Raw genomic sequence first — 23950 nt, 5'->3', positions numbered from 1 at the left:
CAATAACTAATACATTACATTTAATGTTGATTTATATTTTTGTTAAACTTCTTAAAATATGGTAGTAATTCATAAATCATTACTAAAATAAATATATTGAAATATGCATTATAAATTTCGAAATACATTATTTAATTGTATTTTTATAATTATACAATTTTTATTACTAATATTTTCAAAATTTTCTACATCTTTTTTAAAAAATTAATAAATTGTTAATCGTAATTCACTAGTTTCTTTTAGATATCTACAAATTTTATAAATATTGTTTAGTTATAATTTTTAATAACTATACAATTTTTATATGATTTTTAGTAATTTTATACAAGTTGATTTAATACATTTAACCAAAATAAATAGATAAAAAATTTATCTAAGATTTGAATTTTAAATATATCATATATATTATTAAATGTAATTTAAAATAAACAAAATTATTTTTTTCTTAATTTTATGCTTAAATAATCAACTTTATATTAAATATTAGGCAAAAATAATAAAATATATAATATTAATAAATTCATTTTAAATATAATTTAACTTTTAAAAAATTTATCACTGCACATGGTACAGGAAAGCACCTAGTTTATACGTATACATGAAGTAATTATGTTTCAAATTACTTTAAAATATTGTGAATTTTTTAATTACAAAATGAATTTTATAGTAGAAAAAACTTTACACCCACTTCATATATATATATATATATATTGATTTTAAAATAGGTAAGTTTAAACATCGGGACCCTATATGAGTTAGTTAAATATAGTAAAAAAAAATTCATTTTAGATTTATATTTATAAAATATTTTTAAAAAATAGAAAAGAAAATTTTGATTTCGCAATATAATACACTAATTAAGTTTTAAAATTTTGAATTTTGTCTATATTAGATTGTTTGATAATTTTGAAGTATTGAAATTATATTTCCTAGAATTTAAATGTGTTTTATATGTGATTCTATGAAATAACATCAAAATATTGACTTGTAAAGAAAACTATAGATGAATTTTATTTTAAAAGAAAAACAGACAATATAATATAATATTATTTTATTTTTATTTAAATTTTATGCTAGTTTTATATATAATAATTATTAATTTATGAATTTAATGTGACCATATATTTGCATAAGAGTTTTCAAAAAAATTAGTAATTTAATATTTTATCGAATTATATGATATTTTACACTCGTTCCGGTTTAAAGCTGGTGAAATTTATTAATTTTTCATATTATCAATTTACCGGATATTAAATTTTAGAGTTTTTAGTGTATGTATTATGAAGGTGCATGTAATATGTATGCACTAATTCTCACACAAAAAAAAAGAACATTTCACTTTCTGATATTATACATTAAAATGTTTTGAAATATCTCAAAATTACGTGAAATCTAATGTATCTAATATCTATTATTAAATATATATTATTTTAATATATATCGATATACGTACAATGGTCAACCTAATATATTTGAGTGGGAGGTCCCATGGCATATTACATAGAACAAGAATAAATCAATGGATATGGCTGAGAATGATATGCACACACAAAAATAGAGCATATGATCTACGAATATAAAATTTGCATTAAATGAGAAAATTTAAATATATTACTCCCTCCGGGTTTTTTTATATTTGACGTTTTAGTGGAATTTTTTTGTTCTAAATTATTTGACGTTTTCAATTTTTTATGTAAAATTTATTGCTAATTATTGATAGATGACCAATGATATTATAGTTTATATTTTATTATTAGTTAAATTGTGGTTAGGTAAACAATTAATAATGTTTTTGTTTAGAAAATTAAATATTTTTTAATCTATTTGCACGATCCTAAAGCGTAAAATATAAAAAAAAAAACGGAGGGAGTATAGTTTTGTATTAACTACGAAGGGAAAACAGGAAAACGTTCAGTGTAGCCCAATATGCATTTAGTGAATGAATATGGAATTAAAGCGTGAAAACAGCATAAGAATATGGAACCAAAACTTTAAGTTATGCATATACATGGTTTAGTGATATGCGGAGAATTTTGTATCAATGTTTTAAAGATAGTGTTACTGTTGGGGACCTCTTCTTCTACTTATTAAAGCTCTTTTATTCTTCATTTTATTTTTACCATATGTTTTCTTCTCTTCTCCATTTTTTTTTTTGTTAAAGCTGCTGGGGCTAAACCCCTTTTTGGCTTTTGTAGGACTGAAGATTGTGCAGCTAGCTATACATGGTAATGCATTTTCCAGATATTAAAGAGATGGATTTAATCAGGAACAAAAATTTTGGGGTCAAAGAAACAATGTTTTTCTTGCCAATAATATTGAATTGGGGCTTAATCAAATTGTTTGTACAATCAATTAATCATATAGCATCTGGCTAACTAAAAATGTGAAAATGGTGTTAACTTTTACATTAATAAATGTTTTTTTTGTAAACAAATCAAAGAAAAGCAAAATCAAAGTTCAAATTGAATGAGAATTGGAATCAATTCCTCCCCTCTTTGATGAATAAAGATAGATTCTTATTGCGCCAACATTATTAAAACAAAAATGAAAGTAGAACACCCGCGAGAGATACCAACCGTATAAACTTGGCCACCCGCATTTACATGCAATAGTAACTAGAATTTTCTGAACCTTTAAAAATTTTAGATACGCAGACATTCTTCATAGTTAATTCCTTAAAGATCATTAAGTTCTTATTTTTCTTGATTAATGTTCTTAATAATGATTTAAGATAACTTTTATTTTTTTACATTTTTTATAACCAGGTAAAGTTAATGTTTCACTTTAGCTAATTGTTGTTGAAGCAAACTAAGAACTTAAAAAGAAATAACTAATCACAACGAAGTCGGTTCAAAGAAATAGAGGCCATGGTTGCTTGAACTTCAAGCATCTTTTTATGGTGCTTTCAAATTTCGTCTTCAAAATGAATATATTCCTTTCGCCCTTCTTATCTTTTCCACAATAAAAAAACGATAAAAGAAAAAAAAAATCCCAAGTTTGGCCTAGAACCATGTATTCTAACTCTATTTTGAAAAATAATTCAACGTTTTTTTTTGAATAGCTAAGAAGTTTTGAATCATATGTCCGTAAATCTTTTAAAAGGCTAAGACTATGTAACTTAGTTATTCTTTGCAAAATAGATTTCGATCCCAATAAAAATTGAACATATATATTATATCCAAAATATCTACTAGATAATAATTTTTTTTTAGCAAATTAGACAATTTTTAAGTATTTTCAGAATCAATCTAACTGTAGAATACTTTATAAGCAGAAATGAACTGAATGTTATAACAGTGTGGCACATGAGAAGTATAAGTGTTTTATATTATAAGATACTGATGAAAAAAAGTCGACTTGTAGGAATTTCTAATAATCGTAATAAAAAAACATGACCGCTCTCTTTTTAGTATATACATAATACAAAGCAAAACCTGCCGAATATTACACAAAAATTCACTTAAACAAGTTCAAAGCACTACAAGAAAACATCAAGGATTCTGAGGGAAAAAATCGTCGGAATTTCGTCGGAATATCGTTATTCCGACGACATACCGACGAAACACGTCGTCGGAAATAATTCTTCAAAATTTATTTTTTCCTCGGAAATCCCTCGGAATTTTCCGACGGAATTCCGAGGAAATAAATTTCCGAGGAAATTCCGAGGATCACTAGTTTGTCGGAAATGTCCTCGGAATATACCGAGAGAGAACTTCGACGGTATAATTCCTCGGAAGTTCATCGATCGATGCGTGTTTGGACATATATACATCGATCGATAGGAGTATACCGACGGACCTTTTCCTCGGTTTATTCCGAGGAACTTTTCCCTCGGAATATACCGAGGGAAAAGTTCCTCGGAATAAACAGAGGAACCTGTCCCTCGGTATAGCCCGAACGTTTTTTAAAAAACGCATCGATCGATGCTTTTTTTTCAAAAACGCATCGATCGATCAAGTGAAAAATATAATTAATTTCCTCGGAATGTAAAAAATATTAATTTTTTTTAAAAAATAAAATTTCTGAAATTTAAATTCGAAAATATGAAATTAAAAGTAAAATTGAAATCATATTAATTAATATTCAAAGTTTCACAAATAAAAATAAAACATTCCGAGTTTGTGGAAAAAAAAAACTACGGGTCTGGCACGTCCGGGAACACCTCGTTCGGGTACATCCTCTGCATCATCTCCATCATTTGCTGGTTCAGCCTCCTCTGTGCCTCATAGCCCGCCTGTTGAGCCGCCATCTGGGTCTCTAACAAAGATATACGATCATCTTTGTCCTTCAACTGGGCCGTAAGTACTTCTGGATCAACAAAGGGCGGTGGTGCAGAAGAAGGGGGAACCGACCGGGTGCGACGACCCAAACCGACCAAACGTCCCTTCTTCTTTGGAACCGACTGAATAGAAAAAAGCCAAATTTAGAAATTTAAACCAAGAAATAAATGAATTGAACTTTTAAAAACAAAGAACTTACGGATTCAACGATTTCGTTGATTCGAAACCGGGACAAGTTGGTCGAAGCCGTCGAAGTGTCATCCTCAGTTTGAAGCTGAGACACTTCGTCTACCACCTGAGTTTGGACCAGGTCGACCACGTCCCTCACAAGACCGTCATCAATCTGGCCGGTCTTCTTGTTGGTATACGCCCTCCTCATTAGGGCGAGATCATCAACCGGCTCGCCATCATTTTCTTCCGCCTTGAAAAAAAACATAAATTAAAGAAACATTAGAAATTAGAAGAAATGCACAATAAATTTAAATTCTGAAACTCAAATAATTGAAGAAAAAGCGGTTGAACTTACCATGCGATCTCCGAGAGTGGCAATAGATTGAGCACCCAAGTTATGCTTGTAGATGCCCTTCCCTTTACGGTCGCTCCTGCGGTTGGTGGAGTTGGTGGAAGAAGTTTCTTTCGTCTCTTCCTTATCCCAATGCGCACACAACTCCTTCCAGATCGTGTCGTTCATCGACTTTGGGACCTTTTAATAAAAAAAAAAGAAAAAGTTTAATAAATTAAAAAATAGTTTAATAAATTAAAAAATGGTTTAATAAATTAAATCGAACCTTATTGATTTCCCACTTCTTCTTCCACTCGTGGATCTGCTTCCCGTAGTTGTCCATTACTTTATGGACGAAGTGGTGATAGATAAGAGCGTCTCATCGGAATTCCAGTTGAACTCTTGCTGAAAAAAAACACAATTAGTAGAAAATTTATATTAAAGATTAAAAATATAAGTAAAAAATTAGAATACTTACCGCAAACTGACGAAACCACAGAACCTGCTTGTCGGTTGGGAAGTGAGTGAAAGTCGGATGTCCACTGTCGAGGGCCGAGTACATCATACGGTTGATCCATGCGCTGATCCCGTTCCCGGATCGGTTGAACCTTATTAAAAGAACAAACGGTTAATAATGAATCCAAATTTAAAGAAAAAAAAATATTTAATTACCATGTTTGACCCCGTCCATGTGGATACGGAGTGAGATACGGAAGATGGTCACGACCGGGCTGTTGAACCAACTCCGCAACACGCATCACTCCCGGAGGACCCGGAGGAACAGGAGCGGATGCAGCAGCGGGAGCGAGAGGAGCAGGAGCGGGTGCAGCAGAGGGAGATGTATGGTTGGAGCTGTGGGGCGAAGGGGAATCCTGAAAATGGCTGGAATCCCGAGACTGGCTCCCCGTACCACCACGACCACGACGCTGTCGAGGCCTGGTCTGATCATCATGAGACCTGTAAATTTAAAAAATATATTTAATAAATACAGAAATATATAAATTAATTTTTTTTAAAAAAAAAATTCCCAAATAATTTAATCACAAAAAAAGATTTATATATATTTAAAATTTTTAATAAATATATAAAAATAGTTCTAATAAACAAAAAATAGTTGTAATAAATAAAAATAGTTTAATAATTACAAAAAAATATTTTTAATAATATATATATATTAAAAATATTTTTAAATCCCAAATAATAGTTTTTAATCACAAAAAAAGTTTTATAGATATTTAAAATGTTTTGTAAAATCCAAAAAATCGAATTTATATAGAAATTTTTTTTTTGTAAAGTCCAAAAAATCGAATTTATATAGAAAAATCGTTTTGTAAAATACAAAAATCGATTTTATATACAAAAATCGATTTTATAAATACAAAAAAAAAATTATAAAAAAATTATAAATCAATTCAACAAAACAAATCATTCAACCAAATCACAATTCTAAACCTATTATGCAACCAAATCACAATCCTAACCAATCACCCTAAAAAAAATCTATCAAAACCACACAAAAACCTAACAAATAGAACCTAAGAGAGTGGGATAGGGTCCTTACATGATTTGTGTAAGAGAAGAGGGAGATCGCCGGAGATATCGTCGGATTTCAGGGGGAAATCGCCGGAGAGAAGAGAGGATTTGCGCAGAGGAAGAAGAGAGAAATGGGGAAGAAGAACGGGCTTGTGGTTATAAAACCTAGGGTCCGACGGACATTATCCGTCGGAATTCCGTCGGAATTATAATTTCAATTTTCGCGAAATATTTGCCCTGTAAAATGAAAATATTCCGAGGAAATTCTGACGGATAGTAAAATATCCGTCGGAATTTCCTCGAAATATTCCGAGGAAATACAGAGGAACTAGTGTTTGGGGTTTCAAAACATCAATTTTTTTTGCCGTATTTCATTTCTTATACAATTGTAATGCATACCATTGAGGATTCTTTGTATAGATGAGCATAAACCATGAAATAAAAAATTTCAAAACTAACTGAAAGTATTCCCTTTACCGTTCATTAAAAGGTATAAGTGTTTGTCTTATGTTGCGAGATTTCGTTCATACAATCGGAAAAGTGTTAATTATACGGTAAGGAACAAATTTTTGACTTCATAATGAACGTAAGACACTTAATAAGGGTTATATAGGTGTTATTCAAACGGCAAAACGTTGTTTTCAGTTTAAAAACCCTATTTCCTCGGAATTTTCTCGGATTATTCCGAGGGAACTCCGAGGAAACCCTCTTCTTCCTCGGAATTTCCTCGGAATATTCCGAGGAAATTCCGAGGAACTAGTGTTTGGGGTTTCAAAACGTAATTTTTTTTAAATAAACGCATCGATCGATGCGTTTTTGAACAAAAACGAATCGATCGATTACTAAGATGGACCGGGCCGTAAGATTGTGATCGATCGATGAGAGTATCCCATCGATCGATCGAGAATCTCAATTGTTCCTCGGAATGTCCTCAGAAAATCTTGTATGTTTTTTTAAAAACGCATCGATCGATGCGTTTCTGAACAAAAACAAATCGATCGATTACAAAGATGAACCGGGCCGTAAGAACAATTTTGGGCTCCATTCCACTTGATTTTTCGAGCTCTACCTGATTCCTACACTCGTCTTCACCCTAAGACAGGTATACTCCGCGAATCTCCACATTCTGAAATCGTGTTCTTGAGCAATTTTTTGGGTTTTGTGAATTTCTTATTTCCGTGTTGATTCCTTGATCAAATATGCATGAAACAGATGTTTAAACATGGAATAGAACACAATTGTCTGTGATCAACGAGTTTGGAACAGGATTTGAGATGATTTAGGGATTGAGAATTTTTTTCAATTTGGTTTTTTTTTATCACAACTCGATTTCGCTTTTCATTTTCATGTTGCTTTGAGTTCTTAATTGATTATAACCATGTTGAGAGCAATGATTCTATTTTGTAGAGAATGAAGCGCACGAAAATGTCAGCAAAGAAGAACACACAAGAAGAGGGTTCGTCTCAGCTGGAGAAGCAAAGGCCAAAGAAGTGGGATAAGTCTGATACCACCCACTACAACAACATGAAGAAGGTAGCCGTTCCGGCTACACAACTAGCATGTCCTGAGACGATGATAATATTGGGAATCCAAGCAGACATTGAAGGACTGTTCCAGAACATGGGTCTAGGACAACTATGCAACCTCAACGAACCCACTTATCCGGAGTTGGTACGCCAGTTCATAGCATCCGCATAAGTCACCCGTCCCGATGATAGCCATCAGGAAGGTTTTCTGGCATTCGTAGTGCAGAAAGTATACTATGAGGTATCTTTCACAGACCTCTGCGGACTATTTGGATTGAGTGCAGGGGAGAGGACATCTGGTCTTTATTGGACTTCAGAGCTGTTGAACTTCTGGGAAACGATTGGCACAAGGGTTTATAGATCTTCTCAGGCAAAGGAGTCACTTATCCGGAGCCCAGTACTGAGATATGCCACACGCCTCATTGGCTCATTGCTATACGGGACAACCACAGCCGCATCAGTCACGCAATGGGAGTTGTGCCTCCTGTACCAAGGTGTGAGGCATTTGCTACCGGCATTTGGAAACTCTACATTCCCACCTGCTACTGCCTTCAACATGGGAGCGGTGCTGGCCGCAAACTTAGCAGGATACAAGGGGAAAGTAACCAATTCCAAGAGCAATGCATGTGGATTTGGTGCAGTGATTACTCGGATCCTTAGACATGTGGGTGTAGACTGCAAGAACCAGCAGGTAGCACTGGACAGATCGAACAACATTGCTTGGAACTACCTGGATGTCATTTCTCTAGTAAGTAAGGAGTTCATAGCTGGTCCCCACTCGAGGATCCATCGGGATGGTCCTTACGTCTACGTATTCCAGGACCGAGCGAAGAAAACACTCTACTGCCACCTGCCTCAAATCGGTCTGACTTCTCTACTTTCAGAGGCTGCAGTTGAGTTCCTACCCCCTGCTACCGCACTAGTAGACAAGCCATCCTTCTTCACGCCAAAATATCAGACCAAAGGCAAGGGCGTGGTTGATGAAGAAGGAGAAGATGAGGCTGCACAAGTCATTCCAGATGATTCACAACCCCATCAGCTACTCCCATCAGACTCCAGCCAGTACAAGCTGCAAGAGCTTCCACCGAACGCCACTTCGCGCCAGCAACAACATTGGAGAGATCAGAACATAAAGATAAACAACGACATGCTACACAAGATCTGGGCTGCCATTTCACGTATCAGGCCGTGTCGTTGCCAAAAGGATGATGTAGTTCATCGGGACAACTCTCCATCCAGCTCTGGTTCGGGTTCGAGTGGTACACACAGGGTAAGAAAGAGGTCCAAGAGACCCAACGACGCAGAAACATCTGGAGTAGGAGACGAGGAGTAGGAACTATCACCGGCTATTTTATTTTCTTTTCTATTCTAACGTTTTATGGTCTTATTTTCTGTTAATTTTGAACTGAGTTTTTTTTTGGATTTCTTAATTATGAGTTCGTATTTCTTTTACATGGTTTCTTCGTTTTATTTGGTTGTGTTCTGAGTAGTTTTTAATTCGTATTCAGCTTTGCCTTGCTAGATAAACCAAATAACTATTATCCGAGGAAAGAGGTTATATCAAGTGTTCCTCGGAATTTCGTCGGTATTTCTTAAAAAAAAAAATAATAAGTTCAATGGTAGTCTGTTTCCGAGTCATCATCACCAGATGAATCTGAATCTGGATCTTGGTGAAACTCTCCAATCACTGGTTCATCCTCTACGTGAACGACGGCTTCCTCTCCAAAGTCGGTTAAATCGACTACAAGGCCAACTCCAGCTAAATCTTCTGCTGCACTTAAGTTGCCGGATGTGCTTGGTTGTAGTGGGTCTTCCAGCTCAGAACTTCCCTGAACTCGGCCTGTCGGGTTGAGTCTTGTAACAGTAACCCATGGATCATCTATGTTCCTTACCCGGGGGTACTTGATATAACAAACCTGTAACATTTAGAAAAATTATAAATTAATACACATGATGATGAATCATTCTGAATAATTAACATTTAATTACCTGATCGGCCTGAGAAGCAAGAATGAAAGGATCATAATATTGCAGCTTTCGCATCGAATTTACTGATGTAACACCAAATGCATCTGTTCTCACACCTCGATCTGGGGTGTTGTCGTGCCAATCACAATAGAAAACAGTACAGCACAATCCAACCATGCCCAAATACTTAATTTCCAAAATCTCATGTATGTGTCCGTAGTATACATCATCTCCTGATGCAGAACAAACGCCAGCATCATAAGTCGTACTCGAACGTCTCCTCTTCTGAGTTGTGAATGCATATCCTCGAGTACAAAATCTCGGATATGACTTCACAACAAAGTTTGGTCCAACGACCATCTCACGTATCCAATCGTCAAATGTTTCACCTCTGGCCAAACCAGCAGACACCTATTAATAGCACATATATATATATTATATCAATAAATGTGAATTAGTATAAATATGTGATAAAATATATTTTAATTTGTTTAAAGCACTCACATAAGTAAACATCCATCCACTAAATTCTCTCTGCTTCATTTCTTCTAGTTCGTCCTCTGTGGCGTATCTATACTCGAACCGCTTTTCTGCCATGAAAATCCTGTATATGATGACAATAATGTAATTAATTAAGATTTAAATTTATAAAAATTTGTAAGCTCATTTATTTACCTCTCATATTGAAGAACGTCTTCGCAGTTGGTGAGCAAATATGTTTGCAAATGACTGCGCTCCTGCTCAGTAAGTCGACGGTCCTTTGGTTTTGTTTACGAAGAACAAGAGGGTTTTTGACAGTCCACCTCCGGAAATTTGTGGGAATGATTTGAAGATACAACTAAGAGATTTTGGTGCAGAAAGGACGCCAGAAGTCGGTGGACATGAGCGTTTTCCGGTAGATGCTGTTGGAGAACTACATAACTGGCACAAAAAAAAATATTTTCTGGGATCTGCCATACTGGGAGGATCATCTACTAAGGCATAATTTAGATGTCATGCATATTGAGAAGAACTTTTTTGACAATCTCATGAACACGATCCTTAATGTTCAAGGTAAAACAAAGGATAATTTGAAGTCAAGACTGGATTTAGTCGATATATGTGCTCGTTCAGAACTTCATGTTGATGAGAATGGTAGGGCTCCTTTTCCCATATACCGACTTGATGCAGCGGGAAAAGATGCGTTCTTTGATTGGATTTCAAAATATGTGGAATTTCCAGACGGTTACGCATCAAATTTGCGTAACTGTATCGACAGAAAGGAAGGAAAGTTTACTGGCTTGAAAAGCCACGATTGTCATGTAATGATGCAGCGCCTCCTTCCGTTCGCCTTCAAGGAACTATTACCACGAAATGTTCATGAAGCAATTGCAGGGATAAGTGGTTTCTTCCGCGATTTATGCACGAGATCAATGACTCTTGAAGGTATTGAAAATTTGAAGACTAACATAGCCGTGATTCAGTGCAACCTTGAGAAGATATTTCCTCCCTCGTTTTTTGATGTTATGGAACATCTTGTTATTCACCTGGCAAGAGAATTGGAACTTGGTGGTCCTGTGCAGTATAGATGGATGTATCTGTATGAGCGGTATATGTTCCATTTGAAGAAGATGGTGAAAAATTTAAGTAGGGTGGAAGGTTCTATAGTCGCACAGATGATCAATGAAGAAACTTCAAACTTTGCCGAGTACTACTTTCCAGCAGAAGTTCAGACCAAAAACAGAAGACCTGCTCGGCATGATGATAGAGGCGAACGGGCAGCATATCATGTTACGGTTCCAGACATTTTCACAGATGTTGGACGACTTAGCGGAAAACCAAAGGACCGTCGACTTACTGAGCAGGAGCGCAGTCATTTGCAAACATATTTGCTCACCAACTGCGAAGACGTTCTTCAATATGAGAGGTAAATAAATGAGCTTACAAATTTTTATAAATTTAAATCTTAATTAATTACATTATTGTCATCATATACAGGATTTTCATGGCAGAAAAGCGGTTCGAGTATAGATACGCCACAGAGGACGAACTAGAAGAAATGAAGCAGAGAGAATTTAGTGGATGGATGTTTACTTATGTGAGTGCTTTAAACAAATTAAAATATATTTTATCACATATTTATACTAATTCACATTTATTGATATAATATATATATATGTGCTATTAATAGGTGTCTGCTGGTTTGGCCAGAGGTGAAACATTTGACGATTGGATACGTGAGATGGTCGTTGGACCAAACTTTGTTGTGAAGTCATATCCGAGATTTTGTACTCGAGGATATGCATTCACAACTCAGAAGAGGAGACGTTCGAGTACGACTTATGATGCTGGCGTTTGTTCTGCATCAGGAGATGATGTATACTACGGACACATACATGAGATTTTGGAAATTAAGTATTTGGGCATGGTTGGATTGCGATGTACTGTTTTCTATTGTGATTGGCACGACAACACCCCAGATCGAGGTGTGAGAACAGATGCATTTGGTGTTACATCAGTAAATTCGAGGCGAAAGCTGCAATATTATGATCCTTTCATTCTTGCTTCTCAGGCCGATCAGGTAATTAAATGTTAATTATTCAGAATGATTCATCATCATGTGTATTAATTTATAATTTTTCTAAATGTTACAGGTTTGTTATATCAAGTACCCCCGGGTAAGGAACAGAGATGATCCATGGGTTACTGTTACAAGACTCAACCCGAGAGGCCGAGTTCAGGGAAGTTCTGAGCTGGAAGACCCACTACAACCAAGCACATCCGGCAACTTAAGTGCAGCAGAAGATTTAGCTGGAGTTGGCCTTGTAGTCGATTTAACCGACTTTGGAGAGGAAGCCGTCGTTCACGTAGAGGATGAACCAGTGATTGGAGAGTTTCACGAAGATCCAGATTCAGATTCATCTGGTGATGATGACTCGGAAACAGACTACCATTGAACTTATTTGTTTTTATTTTTAAAGAAATACCGAGGAAATTCCGAGGAACACTTGATATAACCTCTTTCCTCGGATAATAGTTATTTGGTTTATCTAGCAAGGCAAAGCTGAATACGAATTAAAAACTACTCAGAACACAACCAAATAAAACGAAGAAACCATGTAAAAGAAATACGAACTCATAATTAAGAAACCCAAAAAAAAACTCAGTTCAAAATTAACAGAAAATAAGACCATAAAACGTTAGAATAGAAAAGAAAATAAAATAGCCGGTGATAGCTCCTACTCCTCGTCTCCTGCTCCAGATGTTCCTGCATCGTTGGGTCTCTTGGACCTCTTTCTTACCCTGTGTGTACCACTCGAACCCGAACCAGAGGTGGATGGAGAGTTGTCCCGATGAACTACATCATCCTTTTGGCAACGACACGGCCTGATACGTGAAATGGCAGCCCAGATCTTGTGTAGCATGTCGTTGTTTGTCTTTATGCTCTGATCTCTCCAATGTTGTTGCTGGCGCGAAGTGGCGTTCGGTGGAAGCTCTTGCAGCTTGTACTGGCTGGAGTCTGATGGGAGTAGCTGATGGGGTTGTGAATCATCTGGAATGGCTTGTGCAGCCTCATCTTCTCCTTCTTCATCAACCACGCCCTTGCCTTTGGTCTGATATTTTGGCGTGAAGAAGGATGGCTTGTCTACTAGTTCGGTAGCAGGGGGTAGGAACTCAACTGCAGCCTCTGAAAGTAGAGAAGTGAGACCGATCTGAGGTAGGTGGCAGTAGAGTGTTTTCTTCGCTCGGTCCTGGAATACGTAGACGTAAGGACCATCCCGATGGATCCTCGAGTGGGGACCAGCTATGAACTCCTTACTTACTAGAGAAATGACATCCAGGTAGTTCCAAGCAATGTTGTTCGATCTGTCCTGTGCTACCTCCTGGTTCTTGCAGTCTACACCCACATGTCTAAGGATCCGAGTAATCACTGCACCAAATCCACATGCATTGCTCTTTTTTTTGGTTACTTTCCCCTTGTATCCTGCTAAGTTTGCGGCCAGCACCGCTCCCATCTTGAAGGCAGTAGCAGGTGGGAATGTAGAGTTTCCAAATGCCGGTTGCAAATGCCTCACACCTTGGTACAGGAGGCACAACTCCCATTGCGTGACTGATGCGGCTGTGGTTGTCCCGTATAGCAATGAGCCAATGAGGCGTGTGGCATATCTCAGTACTGGGCTCCGGATAAGTGACTCCTTTGCCTGAGAAGATCTATAAACCCCTGTGCCAATCGTTTCCCAGAAGTTCAACAGCTCTGAAGTCCAATAAAGACCAGATGTCCTCTCCCCTGCACTCAATCCAAATAGTCTGCAGAGGTCTGTGAAAGATACCTCATAGTATACTTTCTGCACTACGAATGCCAGAAAACCTTCCTGATGGCTATCATCGGGACGGGTGACGTATGCGGATGCTATGAACTGGCGTACCAACTCCGGATAAGTGGGTTCGTTGAGGTTGCATAGTTGGCCTACACCCATGTTCTGGAACAGTCCTTCAATGTCTGCTTGGATTCCCAATATTGTCATCGTCTCAGGACATGCTAGTTGTGTAGCCGGAACGGCTACCTTCTTCATGTTGTTGTAGTGGGTGGTATCAGACTTATCCCACTTCTTTGGCCTTTGCTTCTCTCGCTGAGACGAACCCTCTTCTTGTGTGTTCTTCTTTGCTGACATTTTCGTGCGCTTCATTCTCTACAAAATAGAATCATTGCTCTCAACATGGTTATAATCAATTAAGACTCAAAGCAACATGAAAATGAAAAGCGAAATCGAGTTGTGATAAAAAAAAAAACCAAATTGAAAAAAATTCTCAATCCCTAAATCATCTCAAATCCTGTTTCAAACTCGTTGATCACAGACAATTGTGTTCTATTCCATGTTTAAACATCTGTTTCATGCATATTTGATCAAGGAATCAACACGGAACTAAGAAATTCACAAAACCCAAAAAATTGCTCAAGAACAGGATTTCAGAATGTGGAGATTCGCGGAGTATACCTGTCTTAGGGTGAAGACGAGTGTAGGAATCAGGTAGAGCTCGAAAAATCAAGTGGAATGGAGCCCAAAATTGTTCAAATCGGATGATTATAGAGAGAGAAAGGGGGGGCGAATTATAGGGGAAATCGGAGGGGATGAGAGTTCTAAGGTTTAGATCCAGAAATGGTCGGGTTTTGCCTTAATATTCTGTTTTCCGAACACACATCGATCGATGCGTTTTTGTTCTATAACGCATAGATCGATCACAATCTTACGGCCCGGTCTATCTTTGTAATCGATCGATTTGTTTTTGTTCAGAAACGCATCGATCGATGCGTTTTTAAAAAAACATACAAGATTTTCCGAGGACATTCCGAGGAAAAATTGAGATTCTCGATCGATCGATGGGATACTCTCATCGATCGATCACAATCTTACGGCCCGGTCCATCTTTGTAATCGATCGATTTGTTTTTCTTCAAAAACGCATCGATCGATGCGTTTTTAAAAAAACATACAAGATTTTCCGAGGACATTCCGAGGAACAATTGAGATTCTCGATCGATCGATTTGATACTCTCATCGATCGATCACAATCTTACGGCCCGGTCCATCTTTGTAATCGATCGATTTGTTTTTCTTCATAAACGCATCGATCGATGCGTTTTTAAAAAAACATACAAGATTTTCCGAGGACATTCCGAGGAACAATTGAGATTCTCGATCGATCGATGGGATTCTCTCATCGATCGATCACAATCTTACGGCCCGGTCCATCTTTGTAATCGATCGATTTGTTTTTCTTCAAAAACGCATCGATCGATGCGTTTATTTAAAAAAAATTACGTTTTGAAACCCCAAACACTAGTTCCTCGGAATTTCCTCGGAATATTCCGAGGATATTCCGAGGAAGAAGAGGGTTTCCTCGGAGTTCCCTCGGAATAATCCGAGGAAATTCCGAGGAAATAGGGTTTTTAAACTGAAAACAACGTTTTGCCGTTTGAATAACACCTATATAACCCTTATTAAGTGTCTTACGTTCATTATGAAGAAAAAAATTTGTTCCTTACCGTATAATTAACACTTTTCCGATTGTATGAACGAAATCTCGCAACATAAGACAAACACTTATACCTTTTAATGAACGGTAAAGGGAATACTTTCAATTAGTTTTGAAATTTTTTATTTCATGGTTTATGCTCATCTATACAAAGAATCCTCAATGGTATGCATTACAATTGTATAAGAAATGAAATACGGCAAAAAAAATTGATGTTTTGAAACCCCAAACACCAGTTCCTCGGTATTTCCTCGGAATAATTTCATTTTACCGGGCAAATATTTCGCGAAAATTGAAATTAGAATTCCGACGGAATTCCGACGGATAATATCCGTCGGACCCTAGGTTTTATACCCACGAGCCACTTCTTCTTCCCCATTTCTTTCTTTTTCCTCTGCGCGACTCCTCTCTTTTTTCTCCGGCGATTTCCCCCTGAAATCCGACGATATCTCCGGCGATCTCCCCCTTTTCTTACACAAATCATGTAAGGACCCTATCCCACTCTCTTAGGTTCTATTTGTTAGGTTTTTGTGTAGTTTTGATAGATTTTTGTTAAGGTGATTGGTTAGGATTGTGATTTTTGTATAATAGGTTTAGAATTGTGATTTGGTTTAATGATTTGTTTTGTTGAATTGATTTAGAATTTTTGTATAATTTTTTTTTTCTATTTATAAAATCGATTTTTGTATATAAAATCGATTTTTGTATTTTAAAAAACGATTTTTCTATATAAATTCGATTTTTTGGACTTTACAAAAAAAAAATTTCTATATAAATTCAATTTTTTGGATTTTACAAAACATTTTAAATATCTATAAAACTTTTTTTGTGATTAAAAACTATTATTTGGGATTTGAAAATATTTTTAATATATATATATTATAAAAACTATTTTTTTGTAATTATTAAACTATTTTTATTTATTACAACTATTTTTTGTTTATTAGAACTATTTTTATATATTTATTAAAAAATTTAAATATATATAAATCTTTTTTTGTGATTAAATTATTTGGGAATTTTTTTTTAAAAAAAATTAATTTATATATTTCTGTATTTATTAAATATATTTTTTAAATTTACAGGTCTCATGATGATCAGACCCGGCCTCGACAGCGTCGTGGTCGTGGTGGTACGGGGAGCCAGTCTCGGGATTCCAGCCATTTTCAGATTCCCCTTCGCCCCACAGCTCCAACCATACATCTCCCTCTGCTGCACCCGCTCCTGCTCCTCTCGCTCCCGCTGCTGCATCCGCTCCTGTTCATCCGGGTCCTCCGGGAGTGATGCGTGTTGCGGAGTTGGTTCAACAGCCCGGTCGTGACCATCTTCCGTATCTCACTCCGTATCCACATGGACGGGGTCAAACATGGTAATTAAACATTTTTTTTTCTTTAAATTTGGATTCATTATTTACCGTTTGTTCTTTTACTAAGGTTCAACCGATCCGGGAACGGGATCAGCGCATGGATCAACCGTATGATGTACTCGGCCCTCGACAGTGGACATCCGACTTTCACTCACTTCCCAACCGACAAGCAGGTTCTGTGGTTTCGTCAGTTTGCGGTAAGTATTCTAATTTTTTACTTATATTTTTAATCTTTAATATAAATTTTCTACTAATTGTGTTTTTTCAGCAAGAGTTCAACTGGAATTCCGATGAGACGCTCTTTATCTATCACCACTTCGTCCATAAAGTAATGGACAACTATGGGAAGCAGATCCACGAGTGGAAGAAGAAGTGGGAAATCAATAAGGTTCGATTTAATTTATTAAACCATTTTTTAATTTATTAAACTATTTTTTAATTTATTAATTTTTTTTTTTTTTTTATTAAAAGGTCCCAAAGTCGATGAACGACACGGTCTGGAAGGAGTTGTGTGCGCATTGGGATAAGGAAGAGACGAAAGAAACTTCTTCCACCAACTCCACCAACCGCAAGAGCGACCGTAAAGGGAAGGGCATCTACAAGCATAACTTGGGTGCTCAATCTATTGCCACTCTCGGAGATCGCATGGTAAGTTCAACCGTTTTTTCTTCAATTATTTGAGTTTCAGAATTTAAATTTATTGTGCATTTCTTCTAATTTCTAATGTTTCTTTAATTTATGTTTTTTTTCAAGGCGGAAGAAAATGATGGCGAGCCGGTTGATGATCTCGCCCTAATGAGGAGGGCGTATACCAACAAGAAGACCGGCCAGATTGATGACGGTCTTGTGAGGGACGTGGTCGACCTGGTCCAAACTCAGGTGGTAGACGAAGTGTCTCAGCTTCAAACCGAGGATGACGCTTCGACGGCTTCGACCAACTTGTCCCGGTTTCGAATCAACGAAATCGTTGAATCCGTAAGTTCTTTGTTTTTAAAAGTTCAATTCATTTATTTCTTGGTTTAAATTTCTAAATTTGGCTTTTTTCTATTCAGTCGGTTCCAAAGAAGAAGGGACGTTTGGTCGGTTTGGGTCGTCGCACCCGGTCGGTTCCCCCTTCTTCTGCACCACCGCCCTTCGTTGATCCAGAAGTACTTACGGCCCAGTTGAAGGACAAAGATGATCGTATATCTTTGTTAGAGACCCAGATGGCGGCTCAACAGGCGGCTCAACAGGCGGGCTATGAGGCACAGAGGAGGCTGAACCAGCAAATGATGGAGATGATGCAGAGGATGTACCCGAACGAGGTGTTCCCGGACGTGCCAGACCCGTAGTTTTTTTTTTTCCACAAACTCGGAATGTTTTATTTTTATTTGTGAAACTTTGAATATTAATTAATATGATTTCAATTTTACTTTTAATTTCATATTTTCGAATTTAAATTTCAGAAATTTTATCTTTTTAAAAAAATTAATATTTTTTACATTCCGAGGAAATTAATTATATTTTTCACTTGATCGATCGATGCGTTTTTGTTCAAAAACGCATCGATCGATGCGTTTTTTAAAAAACGTTCGGGCTATACCGAGGGACAGGTTCCTCTGTTTATTCTGAGGAACTTTTTCCTCGGTATATTCCGAGGGACATATCCCTCGGAAAATTCCGAGGGAGCCGTCCCTCGGAAAATTCCGAGGAACTGGTCCCTCGGTATATACCGAGGGAAAAGTTCCTCGGAATAAACCGAGGAAAATGTCCGTCGGTATACTCCTATCGATCGATGTATATATGTCCAAAAACGCATCGATCGATGAACTTCCGAGGAATTATACCGACGAAGTTCTCCCTCGGTATATTCCGAGGACATTTCCGACAAACTAGTGATCCTCGGAATTTCTTCGGAAATTTATTTCCTCGGAATTCCGACGGAAAATTCCGAGGGATTTCCGAGGAAAAAATAAATTCCGAGGAATTATTTCCGACGACGTGTTTCGTCGGTATGTCGTCGGAATAACGATATTCCGACGAAATTCTGACGATTTTTTCCTTCAGAATCCTTGATGTTTTCTTGTAGTGTAAGGAGAGCTACATGTTTGAAAATCTCCTCCCTGAGAGAAGCTAATTAGTTCTGATAAAATAAATGCAAGGAACATTAAATGTTTCTAATGTCATCCCTAGACCGTGCCGCCTTTTACCGCCCAGAAAGATTTTTGCTCCCTTTAGGAAGACAACAACAAATACATAAACTTCTACCGCTTGTTAGAATGAATTGGGTAAATACAAAAATTGTTTATTTCTGAATTGCCTCTACAAATATAAAAATATGAATGGCCTTGCTTAACAAGGATGCTAAGGGGGAAAATAAACCTTGGAAACAGCATCTTGTACTAATGACTCTACCTGAACAAGATCATCTACTTCTTTCCAAGTTCTGTGTTGATCCTGTGAACATGATTTTCCTCACCTAAGTAGCACAAGAAACAAAGATGATTAGAGAAACCTGTGAACTCGTAAGCAAGGAAAGCATCCCCATTTTCAGGAGTTTTTCCGATGACCACATTGGCACATTAAGTGCACCCTGTTGAATAAAACATGCAAATGAATCATACAAACGAAAAACTCTCAAAACAGCTACGAAGAAAATGGTCTGCTCAGAAATTCAAGATCACATTAGAAACATTGTTCAAAACTAGCATTCCAGCCACAATAGTCATACATCATATTAGTAGCCACATTGACAACAATATAAGCAGTGGTGGACCTAGGAATTATTTAAACATGGGTCACAAATAATGGGTTTTAATTTTGTAAGTAAAAGAGAAGATAAAAAAAAAAGTAAAAATAAGGTGTCAAGTGGGATAGAACTCAGATTAATGGGTGTCAGCCATAAGGAAAATAGCCATCAGAGCTGATGATTTATATTTTGTAAGCCTAAGAAACCTATTTCTATGCACATGGATCCACCTCTGAATATAAGCACATAGGAGATGCGATAAAACCATATCACATGTTATAACAGAAAGAGTACTGTATGTGTTTGAAATCAGTGGCGGAGCTACGCTAGTGGAGAGGGGGGCAGCTGCCCCAGATAAAACAAAATATTTATCCAAATCGTTAAGTAATTAACCAAAGTTTCACTAGATCACCTTGTCTTGCCCCCGTTGAAATTTTCTTCTTGTCCCTACCAAACCTTCGCTCAAGCCTCACATCTCACCATTTCAGTTTTTTTTTTAATCTCGTATTTATCACTCGTAATAAATAATTGGTACTTTCCTATTTTGCATGTACACTGATATCCATGACAAAATATTCAATGCATTTTTGTATTTAATTTAAAGAGATTTGTTAACTTTCGTTGTTCAATAACTCTTTTATATATTTTTCATTACTATTTTGATGAGATAATTAAGTTTTTATTATTTCCTCATGAGCCATGATTAGGTTATTTTCTTTACAAATACCATATACATTTTTTATTAAAAATATTTAAGTTATATGTTAAATCATATAAATAATAAAAATATTTATTTAAAAATACCAGCTGTTTATCACTTTTAATAATAAATATTTATTTATTTATATAAATAATTTATTTAATAGTAAATATTATTTGAAAAAAAAATTATGCCCCCGGTAAAAAAAGTTTCTGGCTCCGCCACTGTTTGAAATTTACAAACTCTCGTATCTTCTCCCAGACATGAGGGTATCAAACAGACCAAAGATGATAGTGGGATACATTGTAAAATCTCAATTAAATATATATGGTAATTAATGTTGAATAATTAAGAGATTATCTATGTCAACAAATGACAATTATTTTTCGGTCATAACTAAAGAATTCAGAGTTAAGCATGTTTAAATTAGAATAGTGTATGGATGACACTGGGAAGTGATTCAGTGTAATTTAAAACACGGAAAATAACATTCTAAAACTCAACACATCAGTGGTTGGTTGGATGCATGGTGGGACACACGAGACAAGTGTACGGTCATAGAGCCCACTGACGAGGCGTTACACTACTAGTATAGTATACTAGACATGCTGTTTACAGAAAAGGAAAAAGCTACAATAAGAATACGGTTTAAAAATATAGTACACGTTTTGGCTCCTCCGCATAGTACTCAAAAAAGTTTCCAATCAATACCAAAAATGATTTCTCTCTTTATCATCTCGTACCTAACATTCTTTGCCACCATTAGAGTTGGATCTGTTTTCTCCATCGTTTCTTCTATTCAGAATCGCCGAGACAAATATCCTTTGATTTGGTTGGACAATGAGTTCTGGTGGAGGAGGATCGTCTGAGCCTTCTGGTGTAAAGAAAACATCGAAGCGACCAAAATGTGATCTATCTATCTATCACCCCTAACTTTCACAATTTTTCATGCCGTACATACATTGATGCATTTCTTGTTTTTTCTCCCACGGAAAGTCAGAAACTTTATTCTTTGTTTATGATGTTCTATGCCTTTTTGATCACCATGTTTCGTATCATGGCAAAATCTATCTTTACATGTGTGTACACAAGGCATTCTTGTATATTCTATGTTTGGTCTTGATTCTTGGATGTATACGACTAGATACTGTTCATCAGCTTTGTGTCTTAAGTTATCCTCGTCCTGGACGAAAATTTCATTTTATGTTGAATTAGTGTATAAACTTACGTTTGGCTGTTGGATTACTATAGCTTTTTGTTTGTAACGTTTACCATCTTTCTCCCATTAAACCAAATCGTGCAGTTGATTTGGTTTCTCTCTGTTCTTAACAAGTGTTGTGTTATCCTCAAAATATTACTAACCAGATTCAAGATTTACTCAGCAGGAGCTTCCAGCTTGCAAGCCAATTCTTACTCCAAGCTGGGTGAGTTCCTTCTCTGTTATGTCACATCGAATGTTACTTCCTTCCTTTTCTATTTTCTAACTGTTGGTTTCTTTTTCTTTTTTTTTTTTTGTGAAACCTAACTGTTGGTTTGTATTTGCAGGTGATCTTGACATTTCTTGTTGCTGGGGTTGTCTTCATTCCCCTCGGAGTGATCTGCCTGTTTGCTTCTCAGGGAGTATGTCTTCATTAGGCTAACGTTTTCTGTCTTTTTCTCATGTTTGTTTCCTAGCTTATTGAGGATGTGTTTCATTATCATACATGCATGAAGGTCGTTGAGATTGTTGATCGGTATGACACAGACTGTGTTCCAGAATCTTCTAGGGCCAACAAGGTCGCTTACATACAGAGTGAAGGAGATAAAATGTGTAACAGAACAATAACGGTAGACATCTTCTTCTATGGGTGTATAAATATGTTAGCTGTTCTCTTAGTTATGGCTCATTCACAAATTTTTCTCTGTTTCTGCAGGTCACAAAAACTATGAAACATCCTGTCTATGTATACTACCAACTCGAGAATTACTACCAAAACCATAGACGGTATTGTCATGAGGGCTTCACGTCATGAATATGTGTTGGTGGTGTCAGTTACAGCTCTGGTTGATTACATATGTAGGTATGTGAAAAGCCGAAACGATGCACAGCTAAGAAGTCCAAAAGAAGAGAATGATGTGCAGACTTGTGCACCTGAGGATAATGTGGCTGGACACCCAATTGTTCCATGTGGTCTTGTAGCTTGGAGTTTGTTCAATGATACTTATAAATTTTCGAGAAATAGCCAAGAGCTTCTCGTGAATAAGAAAGACATCTCATGGAAGAGTGACAGAGACAGTAAGTTTGGGAAAAATGTCTACCCTAAAAACTTTCAGACAGGTGCTCCTATAGGCGGTGGAACTCTTGATCCCAAGAAACCGGTAATAAAAAAAAATTAGTATCATTTTCAGGACCGACTCTTGTGGACAAAAACATTTTTAGGTTAATCTTAATAAAAAAGAATTCGACATTTTAAGGGCCAAAAGTTTCATCTGGTTGTGTCGAGAACCGGCCCTGATCAATTTAGATTCTTTTTGAATGGGATGTTAACAGTTGTAAGTGTGCTCTTTGTTTGTACAGTTGAGTGAGCAAGAAGACCTGATAGTGTGGATGCGAACCGCGGCTTTGCCAATATTTAGGAAGCTGTATGGGAAGATTGAAACGGACCTGAACGCAGGGGACACCATAATGGTCTTGTTGGAGAACAACTACAACACTTACAGCTTCAATGGTGAGAAGAAGCTCGTGCTATCAACAACTAGCTGGCTCGGTGGAAGGAACGATTTCCTCGGGGTTGCTTACCTGACTGTGGGAAGCATCTGCTTGTTCCTGGCCGTTACATTCTCTGTATTGTATCTAGTTAAGCCAAGGTACCTTCTTCATCATCATATGTTAATATTTTCTCAATGATTGTGTACAGTGAAATGATATTTGTTGTCTTATGAGTTACAGGCAACTCGGAGATCCCTCGTACCTTTCGTGGAACAGAAGTCCTGGAGGTTGACAGATATTAGAGTTGGTCGAGGCTTTTCAGTCTTGTTCCCTTCATCGCCAGGCTGAGCTAACAAAATAAATGAAAATAGGAAAATAAAAAAGTATATAATAAGTCCTTATATGATTCAATGTTGTTGACAACAACATTTTATTTATTGGTTTTTTTTTCATATAATGTTGGTAAGACTATTATTAATGGTAGGGGTGGGCAAAAAAAAAAACTGAACCGAACCGAGTCAAACTGAACCAATTAACCAAAACTGATTCAAACCGAACCAAAGTCTATTTCAAACCATTCGGTTGAATATTTCCTTAACCCGAATTGTTCGGTTTTAAACCGAACCGAGAAACCGATGTGTTTT

General features: G+C 36.6%; 1 protein-coding gene across 1 annotated transcript; it reads left to right on the top strand.

The window, feature by feature from the left end:
• Positions 1–21215: 21215 nt before the first annotated feature.
• LOC106402504 (ALA-interacting subunit 5) lies at positions 21216–23760 on the top strand. Its single transcript, XM_013843256.3, has 8 exons — positions 21216–21524; positions 21983–22041; positions 22163–22237; positions 22331–22444; positions 22531–22601; positions 22678–22975; positions 23175–23464; positions 23547–23760. The coding sequence occupies exons 1-8, from the start codon at positions 21458–21460 to the stop codon at positions 23596–23598; spliced, it is 1026 nt and encodes a 341-aa protein (XP_013698710.2). The 5' UTR covers positions 21216–21457; the 3' UTR covers positions 23599–23760.
• Positions 23761–23950: the final 190 nt, after the last annotated feature.

Source organism: Brassica napus, chromosome C6 (assembly GCF_020379485.1).
Source record: "Brassica napus cultivar Da-Ae chromosome C6, Da-Ae, whole genome shotgun sequence".
NCBI classification, from domain to species: Eukaryota; Viridiplantae; Streptophyta; class Magnoliopsida; order Brassicales; family Brassicaceae; genus Brassica; species Brassica napus.
This window is presented reverse-complemented; position numbering and strand designations above follow the sequence as displayed.